Source organism: Diceros bicornis, chromosome 21 (assembly GCF_020826845.1).
Source record: "Diceros bicornis minor isolate mBicDic1 chromosome 21, mDicBic1.mat.cur, whole genome shotgun sequence".
Lineage (NCBI taxonomy): Eukaryota > Metazoa > Chordata > Mammalia > Perissodactyla > Rhinocerotidae > Diceros > Diceros bicornis.
Window position 1 is genome coordinate 36,274,188 of NC_080760.1, and position 12,353 is coordinate 36,286,540.

General features: G+C 37.1%; 1 protein-coding gene across 5 annotated transcripts in view; it reads left to right on the plus strand.

Moving 5' to 3' along the window:
- Positions 1–12,353, plus strand: part of COL14A1 (collagen type XIV alpha 1 chain) — a 212,804-nt gene that overhangs the window by 153,760 nt on the left and 46,691 nt on the right. For all 5 annotated transcript variants that reach the window (XM_058564860.1, XM_058564862.1, XM_058564863.1 and 2 more), the window contains exons 37-40: positions 5,647–5,700; positions 9,187–9,282; positions 10,431–10,484; positions 10,870–10,923. In XM_058564860.1, coding sequence (XP_058420843.1) covers positions 5,647–5,700; positions 9,187–9,282; positions 10,431–10,484; positions 10,870–10,923 — 258 coding nt within the window. The remainder of the gene's footprint in view (positions 1–5,646; positions 5,701–9,186; positions 9,283–10,430; positions 10,485–10,869; positions 10,924–12,353) is intronic.

Genomic DNA, 12,353 nt, shown 5'->3' on the forward strand with positions numbered 1-12,353 from the left:
AAAAGATAGTTTTGATGGTTGTTACAGATATTGCTAATTGTCCCCCATATTCATTGCCACTGCTTCTTTTTAATAATAGAATCCCCTGAGTTTTAGCCAAGTACATGGCCGTTCATCTAGGGACTTGATGTCTTAGCACCTATGCAAGTAAGTATGACCTTATGACTAAGTTCCAGCTAATGAGAGAGAGGGTATATGCAATCTCCCTGGATGTTGTTCTTTAGTGAAAGCAAATGTCCTCCTTAACCATTTTCATCCTTCTCAACAGGTTAGAATGGGAACATGTGGTAGTGAGTTCACTTTGATAAGCGATGTCCTAGGGCCTAGCAGAACAATAAGATAGAAGCAACTGAGATTTCACACTGCCTTACATAGTAAAGCTACTGTACTATTTTGGATCAGCCATCACCTCAGATTTTAATATAAGAGAATAATAAACCTCCTATCTTGCTTAAAACTTTTAATATTGATCTCAGATAAGCAGCCAGACAACTTTCCAAACTAATAAACTGCAGGTACAATTCTAGATTAACAGTTATTCCTCTGAGCACGTAGTAGATGCTACTATACTGTTTTATAGCTTCCATTGTTGCTATTGAAAAGTCAGCTGTCAGCCTAATTAATTGTCTTCTGTGGGAAATCTGTCCTCCCTGAGTGTTTTCAAGATCCCTTTGTCTTTAGCCATCTGAAGTTTCACTACACTATGTCTTGGTGTGGATTTTTGTTATTGTTGTTGTTTTGCCTTTTTAGAAATTTTGGGGCTTCTTGAATTTGAATATCAATGTTTCTCATTAAATTTGGAGTATGCTTAGTCATTATCTCTTCGAATATTGCCTCTCTCCTGTCATCTCCATTGTGTTTTTCTAAAACTCTAACTAGTAGTGGTAGTAGTACATTATGACTTCTAATTTTCCTCTCATGTCTCTTAACTTCTCTTGTTTATTTTCTATTTGTCTCTCCATGCTTCATTCTGTGTAATTTCTTCAAATTTATCTCCTGGTGTATTCTCTGTTTAGCTATGTTTAATACGCTCTTTAACCTATCCATTGTGTTTCTGATTTTGATTATTATATATCAGATCTAGAAGTTATATTTGGTTCCTTTTTAAACCTGGTCATTTGTATACTCTCTTCTTTTGTAACACTTTCAAAACTATTTTTCCTTTAAATATATTAATTACAGTTTATATTCTTTATCTGATCATTTCAATATCTGCAGGGTATGTGGTTCTGATTCTGCCATTTGTTTTTCTGCTGATTTTACTCATGCTGTCTTGTTTCGAGGTGTATTTTGTGATTTTTTTTGGTGTCTATTTGAGTTCCTATTACTTCAAACTTTACTTCTGAGAATATTTTGAGCCTGTGTTTGAACTGTAGTCCTCCAGAGAATATCTTTGCTTGCTCCTGCTAAGCTTCTGGGTATACAACCGACCTTAGGGTTTGACTTTGGGGTTTTGTTTGATTCACAAGCAGTTAAATTCTGGCCCCTAGATCATACGAGAATCAGCTTCTGGGGAATATTTCTTAGCAGAGACATTTCCTACTCCTCCAGTACCTAAAGTGGAAACAACATCTTGGTAACCCACCTGCTAGCAGGCCTTTTTTTTTTTTCTAGCTCATTCAGAGTACAGCCTTTCAAGTTCCTCAGCTTTAAAGAATGTTTCATCTTCTACCCTCTCCCCGCCTATCATAGGCCCAAGTTCACATTTTGTTGCCTTGTGTGAGCTATAAAATACAAGCGTTGCAGCAAACCGCAGCCGTCTTCCCCATCCTCCCCCAGGGTAGTCTCAGTGCACCTGCCTGCTGCCCTGGTTTTCTTTGTGTTGTCTTGATTCCTGTACTTAGGGATTCAGTTCTTAATTACAATAATGTTTATTTTAGTTTAAACAGCGTTAATAAGCTTTGTTAGCTGGAGGGTTTTCAAGTTTTTTCATCTGCAATACTGCTGGAACAACTTATGAAATATTTACATATGACCTAAGAGTCAAAGTTTGTAATGATAAAAAAGCAACAGAGAAGTGAGAGAGAAGGGTTGGTCTCTGACTTGGAGGAGAAGATGTATAGTAGAAAAACTATTGAAATTTTCAAATATTTAAAGTATAATAAACTATTGAAGAAATAGTGTCCCAAAAATATGTAATACACCCTGTCTGATGATTTAACATAATTGTAATTATTTTCTCGTTCAGGAATTTACACAGTATTATTAGGTGCCAATAAGACTGTAGAAGAGCTGGAGGGAGACGTGGGTGAAAGAACCACATTCCCTTTGCCTAGACTAACTCTTTCTTCTTAAAAGGATGAAATTTTACATCCATAAAAATTTTTTGAATTCTTGTCATGTACTCAGTGATGAATTAGGGATCAGATGGAAAAAATAATAACTTAGAAGTATAAAATGGTCCCTGGTTTTTAGACCAGTGCCTCTGGCATGAATATCTGTGAGTCAACTAGTCATATTTGAACAAAACTTTCCATTAAAAACCCATCATTTAAGAGGCACAAACAAAATTAAAGAGTTGTGACAGACTGGGTATGTTAATTAGGATGCCTTAGACTTGCTGCAAGGAACAGAAAATTTGACTAGTAAAGTGGTGTAAACTATTAGGACATTTGGACATTCATTGTTTGCTCAACCAAAGATTTAGAAGTAGATGGTCCCAAAGGCAAATGAGCCGGGTCAACAATTTCATCAATGACCCAGATTGATCCAGCTTCCCAATTTGCTTTCCTTAGACTTGTTGCTTCTTGATCAAATTAGCCCGAACTGGTTCACATGCCCATTCCTGGTTGCAAAAGATGCTGGGAAAGCAAATCTTTTTTTAGCCTTTATAGTAGGAGAAATAAAATGGAGAAGGGAGTCAGGGAAACTCTTTGGTAGCCAACCAACAGTGTCTCCCACACTGGGGAAAAATATTTGCATCACCTATAACAGTTGAAGGTGTAGTATCCAAGTGTATGAAGAATTTCTGCGCATCAAAGAGACACGCAACCAATAGAAAACTGAGTAAAGTATATAAATAGGGAGTTGCCTTGAGATAAAATGCAAATGGACAAATGTTATGAAAAGATGCTCAATCATACTAGTTTTCAGGGAAAATAAAATTAAAATAAGAGTAAGGTATTATTTCTACCAATTAGGTGGGTAAAAATGTAAAGTTTGACAATATCAAGTGTTGACTAAGGTTTAGAGAAACAGGAACCTTCTTAAACTCTTGGGAGATGAATAAATTGGCATAGCTTTTCTGGAGCACAATTTGACAATATATCTGTATATGCATCAAATTTCATTTATAGTTCTACTTGTTGCTATCTTAAATATTAACATTTGTACTTAAGGGATGTTTCAGGATATTAATTACTGTATTGCTTAAACAACAAAAAATTGTGGGGAAACCCTCTACATTTCCAATAATAGGAAATGATTAAACTATTATATATCCATGATTTGGATAACTATGCAATTCATTAAGAATAAGTTACGTCCATGAACAGACATTTCTCCAAAGAAGATATACAGATGGCCAACAGACACATGAAAAGATGTTCAAAATCATTAACTATCAGGGAAATGCAAATCAAAACTACAATGAGATATCACCTCACGCCCGTCAGAATGGCTATAATTAACAAGACAGGAAACAACATGTGTTGGAGAGGATGTGGAGAGAAGGGAACTCTCATACACTGCTGGTGGGAGTGCAAACTGGTGCAGCCACTATGGAAAACAGTATGGAGATTCCTCAAAAAATCAAGGATAGAACTACCATATGATCCAGCCATCCCACTGCTGGGTATTTATCCAAAGAACTTGAAAACACCAATGTGTAAAGGTACATGCACCCATGTGTTCATTGCAGCATTATTCACAATAGCCAAGACTTGGAAGCAACCTAAGTGCCCATCAAGGGACGAATGGATAAAGAAGCTGTGGTATATATACACAATGGAATACTACTCAGCCATAAGAAACGATGAAATCCAGCCATTTGTGACATCATGGATGGACATTGAGGGTATAATGCAAAGTGAAATAAGTCAGAGGGAGAAGGTCAAATACCGCATGATTTCCTTCATTAAGTAGTAGATAATAACAACAATAAACAAACACATAGGGACAGAGATTGGATTGGTGGTTACCAGAGGGGAAGGGGGGAGGGAGGAGGGTGAAAGGGATAATTTGGTACATGTGTGTGGTGATGGGTTGTAATTAGTATTTTGGTGGTGAACATGATGTAATCTATGCAGAAATAGAAGTACAATGATGTACACCTGAAATTTTTACAATGTTATAAACCAATGTTACTGCAATAAACAAAAAATTTAAAAAAAGAAAAAAGAAAAAAAAGAATAAGTTAGGTCCACATGTTATGTCATGGAAAAATCTCTAAAATGTATTAAGTTAAAAAACTCAGAACTATACAAAAAGTGTGATATCACACATGAAATCTATTACATATCAATACCACAAAAATTCTGTAGGTAATATTTTTTATAGATACACATGCATAAAATACAATTTTATAATTATGTATAAAAACTCTGGAAGATAAGCAACCAACTGATATTGGGGAGGGGAGTGAATTTAAGTGGTTAACAAAACTGGAAGAAACCACAAAGATCACCTGATTCAGTCTTTTCCCAAGTGATGCAATCTGATGTGCACAAAATGATTGTCAGTAGTCATGGGCATCGCAGGAAATAAATTGGAATCACACAGTGAGAAAGCTATTCCATCTTCAATGATCTTTTAATCCTTCTGCTCAGGTGAAAGAGAAATTCTCAGGCTGGTGCCCATGTGGCCTAATACTTACTCATCTCTCTTTTTAACAAAAAGCAAACCCACAGCTCCCAGACTTCAATAAGAACAAAATGTAGCTAAATTTAATAACATTATTTATAGTACATTTTTAAGGTTACATTCTGTTCTTAGTAATTAATACCTTTTTCCATTTACAGTAGTGCTATAATATTCCCTTTTAAAATGTTTATTTAAGTGAAATAATGAGTCAATTAAAAAATATTCAAAGGGTATATATGCACGTATATACAAAGAATGTATGTTCGCAAATAATACATATATGTTCTATATGTTTATTATGTGTGTTCATCTATTGCTATGTAAAGAAAAATGCTGTTAAGTAATAATGCAGGTGGTACAGTAAAATGGCAAAAATCTTGAGAGGAAATGCAAATAACTGAAGTTTCAGAAACACTAATTAGCTTTTTATGGTGTAAATAAAGAAAATTAAATTGTTACTATTTTCTTATGTCTTTTCCAATTTAATTAAATAATGTAATCTCAAAGTTGTGGTATAAAACACACACAATTTTAGGCTAACAGTATTTTATTACTTGAATCCATTAATAGCAGCAGTCCTACCTCACTAAAAAAAATCCTATAATTTTTTTTAATTTAAAAGGATTTGGCATCAAAAGTTTGCTCAAACTATGAAATCATCAGCAGGGAGAGCTCAATCTGGGTGGCAAATTTCCAGTTACGGATCATGATGAGCATATACCATTACACAATGTGTTGGCTTTGATACAAAATAAAAATTACATAATCCGTATTGCTAAAGAAAATACATGCAATATACTGCTTTAAGATGTGTCTTTGTGCTAATATTTAACATCTGTTTGCCAGGGTGGTCCAGGACTCCGAGGACCAAAGGGTCAACGAGGTGAACAGGGCCTCAAGGTAATGTTCTCTCTCTCTCTTTCTCTCTGACACACACACGTAACTAGACATAATATAATTTTGGAGTTAAGTACTACTTTTTGCAATCTAAAGCTCCTTACATTTTTATGAACGTTATGGCTAAGCCTTTTCCCTTATTCTTAAAGACTTGCACTTTTTCATCAAAAAATATTTAATAACTTAGTGAAAAGAAAAGTTCCTGGGTCAGAAATAGAGTGTCATTGTTCTGATTGGTTTAGTTGACAAAGTAGTTCTCTCGTACATTCTTCTCTTCCTCCGTCTACACCAAAGATGTATCTTTAGGAGAGCACTGGATCACAACTAGGCAGCAGTCCCCCTCAGGTAATTTCTCAGGTTTTAGATTCTTCCTTGTCCCTTCCCACCACGTATAATCAAACACACAGCTCTATTTTCCACTCTCACTGTCCAAGGCCGCCGAGTGTGGTGGTTCAAGTTGTACACTGTACAAAGGCACCAACCGAGAGGACCAAACCGTGCCAGGCCATGTCAAGGCACATGTTTTCTTACTTTGCACGAAGGCGCCCTAAGGGATGGCAGAAGCTCAGCCACTAACTGAGTTCAGGCCTCACCATCTTCTATCTGGTTTTTGGCAAATCTTCTAACTGGTCTCCTGGCTCCAGTGGCTTGATTTTCTCATTAATTCTTCACATCTGCTCCCAGATTCATTTCTTTAAAGTTATGCTGGGTCATACTCTTAAAACCTGCAGTCATATGCTATTGCCTTGTGAATACAATTCACCCTCCTTGGTATGTCATTCAAGGCCCTATATAATTTGACTCTCTATCTCATTTTCACCATGTTGCTCCTCATGATCGCCTCTCCATCCATCTTGCTTGATTTACTGCTTCAATGTGGTTACTTATTAAATCTGTGTAGTATTTATTCATGGAGAAGAGAACACTGCAAGGTTTCTTACTATAAAATTGGAAACAAGCAAAGCAGTGTAGAAGAGAATGTGGAGAAAAAAAGAAGTAAGGGAAAGAAGCCTGAAAATAATTAATCAGGCACTACTAGCCAACTCAAAACTCAAACCAGAAGATGTCTCCTTTTTTTTGGTTTGTTTTATTTTCTGAGATTATGACACATTTTCTCAGGCAGAAACTTGATGTATCTTACTTGGCTCCATCTCGCATGTGCTACAAGGGAGGCCAGTGGTTTGAAAGCCTCTTCTCAGACAATGATACACTGGGTCTTCCTGAGCTCATGAGCTCCTGCAGATTCTGGGTCCCTCCTCCCAACACCTCTAACACCATCATCCCGTTGCTTTTCTAACTTTCTCGCTGGATGATGGTTCTGATTATGAAGACATAGTAGGAGTTCATAGATGTTTGAGGATCTCAAGATTACCCCTTTCCTCTAATAATCCATTCCCCCATGACCACTACTGATGTGGTAATTTCTGTATGTTGATTCTGATGAATCACCGATACAAGTATGTAGCAGTTGTAGGAAAAAGTTTTGTTGGACAAAGGATGCTCACATGTCCACCAGTGCAGACAGGGTAGGAACAGATAAGCTATACTGTCCAAATGGAAAGCTCCAATAAGTATTATTTCTCATTTTGTAGCTTCGTATTTCAGTTGCAGCAAATAGATAATAAGAATTTAGGAGTTTGAAGCCACCCTGTCGCTGGTCTCTTCTAGTTATTTTTGTCTCATACTTTACAGAATAAAATGGGACCACCTCCTTTCTGTCCTTCTACTCCATTCTCAATTCCTCAATAATATACAAGTGATTTGTTATTAAGCTATTATAAATATTAAGTAATATTTTTAAAGTAATTCCTTGTCTGTGCCATCATATTTTTTTAAAAATCTAGCTACCTCTCTTTCCCCTCCTCTTATACCATATTTCTTATAAGAATAGTTTTCATTTAGTTCTTCTGCATCCCCACCTCCAAAATAATTTTTTGGGGTGTACATAAATGTTCATAGCACCTTTATTCACAGTGGAAAAAAACTGGAAGCAACCCAAATGTCCATTAACAGGTGAATGAACAATTTTCCCTATATCCATGCAATGGAATACTACTCAGCAGTGAAACATGCAAACTACTGAAACATGCAACAAAATGGATAAACCTCAGAAACACTCTGCGGTGTGAGAGAAGCAATAAACAAAGGAGTACATAGTCTATAATTCCACTTATATGCAACCCAAATCATTCTTAACCCACATATAATTTCTTTTCCTCTAGGAGTCCTGTAAAATTGCTTCCGTTAAAGTCATCAATTACCTCCTTGTTACCAAATCCACAGGCTATGGTTTAATTCTTACCTTACTTGAGATCTCTGCAGCATTTGACATGGTTGGACACTTATTTGAAATTTTGTCCTCTTTTGGCCCTTCCTGTACCACTACACCTCTCCATCTTCATGCTCTTCCTAATTCTTAGGCTTTTTCATTTCAAATTCTTTCCCAGGCATTCTCTTCCTCTCCCTTCTGCCTGATTTTCATCTCATCCTTATCCATTTCCTCTTTCATTCTATCAACAATCTTCTTAATAGCCTCACCCACAAACACATCTTTAACTACTTCAAAATCCATCCCAGCTCAGACCTCTCTTAAGCCCCAAACTACTGGACATTTCCACGTGGTTATTCTAGGCACCTAAAACTTAACAGGCTACACTCATTGTTTATCCCCACTTTAGGCCATTTTGCTTTTTCTTCTGTATTGCTTGTCCCAAGTAATGGATTCATCATTCTCACATTTAAGATGATGCCCAGGTGTTGGAAATCTTAACTTATAAAAGAATAGCTTTTGTTGGAGTCACAGAATGAGAGAAGGGAAAGAAGAAGAGGTTGAGAATAAGTAGGTTTTCCAGGTCTAAGATTACAGAGGTCGTGTAGCTTTAGCTCAACCACAAGGTCCAAACCATAGAAGTAAGTGTTGCTAAGCGAAAGTAATGCCTGATCTTGAGAAGAAAGGAAACCAAATAACGTTGAGCCTAGGGCAGGTTATTCAGTGGATATTGAAGAGGCATAGGGTGATGGCAGGATCAAGGCAAGGGAGAAAGCAGAGGCTAGGTGCAAAGTCTTCAATAAATGCAGAGGAGTGCCCTAGAGGTGGGTGGTTGACTGTAGTGAAGTTGGAGAGAATGTAGTTCATCTGGATGGTGTGCATCTTCACAGACCAGGAAGGTGGTCTTGAAGCACTTATATCTTTTGGATTCGTTATGGAGTGTGGGGGGTCTAGTTACTCACATAGTTGGCACAGTGTTCTTATTTATGGAATCAGAAAAAAGAAAATTTGCAGCAACCTCTGTGTGTTTACTCTTTTGGTTTACTGATGACATTTTCCTGGGAGGTGAATCATCTGAGTCTTGGTATATTGTTATCCTATGAGTGTTTCATGTCTTAAGAAAAATTATTTAAGGAAATAAGTGCCCTAAGCAAAAATATCTTCTGGGTACCAGAGGGTCTAACTTACCTCTGGGATGACTTTCCTTTCTCGTCTTCCAGGGACCAGATGGCCCTCGAGGTGAAACAGGCCCTCCAGGACCTCAAGGTCCCCCGGGACCCCAAGGACCAAGTGGTCTGTCCATTCAAGGAATGCCTGTGAGTTGTGGGTGAACGTTCAGATGGGTTTTATTGTCATGCTGAGTTATAAAGAATGAACTTTTGTCTTCTGTGCTTTCATAATGAGCCTCAATCCCTTCCAACCCCTAAAAATAGGAATTGATAAATAAAAGTAATGATTGAGACTTCATTCATTAGCCAATTTTTTGTTCAATGGTGGGGGTCTTTTATAAACAGATACATGCCTGGAAGTAGGTTTATCCACAATTTGTCTACAGAAAAGAAAACAGGGCTTGACATGTAGGGCCCTTTTTCTTATTTGACTAAGTCCTTAATGGATGTGTTGAAATCTAGAAAATAACAAATGTTATAGAAATTTAAGTTATTCGTTATGTGTTTGCAGTAGTGGTGGGTATAGATTCATGAAAGCCATTTAGTTATGATCTTTATCTCGATGGCCATCAAAGTGCAGTGGACCAAGTATGAGTTTTAGATTATAAACAGTATGCTGTATACAACCGCATTTCTTTGTAAAAGCTGTTTTTACCAGTGAAAGCAAATTTAGTTCCACTCACAGATTTTCATGAATCTAATTGTAGGGATCTCAATTTAAAGGATAAAACCAATCCCTGTAATTAACATTGGAAGCAAACACATCTTTTTAAACACGTTTTTAGCAATCTTTGTGTGCATATGATTGTGTTTCCCTAGCTAAGAAGTTTTCCTTTCCAGAGTTATTTTCACATTTTAGAAAGCATTAACATGCCAATTCGTACAATTACTGCTACTAATAAGCATTTGTTGAGGTCTTGTTACCAGTCAGGTACTGTGTTGGTTTTCCATTCTTATAAATTTCTAGTGAAAACAAAATGAAAATCTATATAGATATAAGCTTTAAAATCTAAACTATAAATAATACTGAAATGTTCAAGACTCCACGTATTTACAGTATGGGCTTAGCCATATCGGACTGTATATTCTGTGTTTAAACTATCCTGATAAATAAACATTCAGCTCCATAGGAATGCTTACATAAGTGGTGTAGCATATGTGAAAAGTGAAATATACCATATTTGGTTGTTAACATGAGAGCAATTTAATGTTGAAAATATTAGAACAGTCAGTGGAGAAAAAAGACTAAGAATTTACCTCTGTGAACTTAACCCCATGTACTTTTGGATATTCAGGGAATGCCAGGCGAAAAAGGAGAGAAGGGAGAGTCTGGCCTTCCTGGCCCGCAGGTATTATTTTTATTATTATTATTTTAATTTTTTATTAGAGTCTGTTGCTTTCAGCTCTAGAGCTTTGCCAAGGAAAAAAAAGGCTATAGCTTCTGAAGTCAGCTGTGATCTTGGCAATAAGTGATTTCTATATTAAATACTGTTAGCCTGTATTCACTTACCTTAAGCCCCCTCTCAGGATCATACTGATGGTCCCCAGGATGAGCCCTGGTGAGGGGACATTTCTTTCCCATGAATAACTTCTGGCTTCTGAATTCTCAGTCACAAAGGCCTCAGCTTTATGCTACTAGGTTTGTTTGGAGGCCTTGATCTATTTCAGGGAAGCTGGGTAAGAGAGTAATTGATTTCCGTGAATCTGACTCTTTTCTCTCCTTGCTTTATCTAGGGTATCCCGGGAGCTGTTGGTTCACCAGGACGTGATGGTTCACCAGGCCAGCGGGTAAGGACTTGCCTAAGGTTGGCTTTGCTCCGGCAGATTTCCATGCAAGGAAGTCAAACCAGGTGTTATTTTTTTTGGTTTTCCTCCTCTCTACCTACATTCTACCTATCCTGTGTCTATTCCTGTTCACTGACATCTTCTATGTCCATTAGTTTCATCAAAATCTGGGAACTTTCATCAAACCTTCCCAAATTAGCAGTACAATTTTCTGAACGTTGCCATAACCTGAACACAGTTTGCACTGAATTGTGTGCATTGGTTTAGCAGATTTTCCAGTTTTTTAAGGCATAAACCTAAAGGCAATCAAGAATCATTTGAATTAAAATTTCAGTATTATGACTATCTGTAGTATTCTCCATTTATTTATGTCAATTATCTATTCTTTCAACCTGTTCAAGTGGACACCCGGGAAAGAAATTATGAGGATGATCAGGAGAGGGATGAGTTAACGTCTACAGTTTGTTTAGTCAACATGTCTTCACTGGGCCAGGCTTGAGGTTCCTGTCATCAAAGAGTTTATATCTAAATGGGAGGAAATATAACCAGATAAGAAACAATAATACAAGCTATAATGGGGATATTTACAGAGCCCCACGGGAGTACAAAGAACAGAGAACTAAGTTAGACCTAGGGGGTTGGGGAAAGCTTCCCAGAGGAGGCATTATCGAGGCTAAGTCTCAAATGAGAGAGAGAAATTAGCTAGTTGAATGAGGAAAGAAAAGCTACTGCAAGCAGAGAGTGGCATATACAAAGGAGTGGAGATGAGACATTGGGGCATTTCCAATGTCGCGTGTAGTTCTGTACGGTTGGATATTAGAGTACAGTGTGTGTGTGTACGCATGCACACATGCATATGCACAGATGTATGCACACACTTAGATGTGGAAAGATTGTCAAGAAATGAACCTGGAAAGGTAAACATAAATTTACCTAAATCATCTATTTTTTTTAGGCTAGGGATTTTGAGCTTTAACAGGAGGGCAATAGGAAGTCATTAAATTTTCAGCAAGGGTAAGAGACGCTGGTCTTCCTTAAGCTGGCACTGGTTTAGACATGTGGGCAGCTCCACAGTTTTCTCTCAAGACTGAATTATGTGGAGTGGCAACCACTTAGATCCAGTCCAGAAAAGGACAACACGTTTGGCATGCACTAGTTATTTTTGGTACAACTTACCCTCTAGGTTAGCCAACAATCGGCTGAAAGACTCACTTTTCTACTCAAACAAGGCTTGCCTTTAGCTCAGGGTAGCTATACCACTCAAGAATAAGGAAATTTTCTTTTCTATATAAGTGTAGGTGTGGGACCTTAAATTCCTTCCATGTTCTTTTTTTTTACACCAAACTTTCATTTACTTAAAATCTCAGTTTAGTCTCTGTCCATCAAATGGAATTACTTAGTCTGTGAAGCATGTCCAGATGAATGTATCTAAA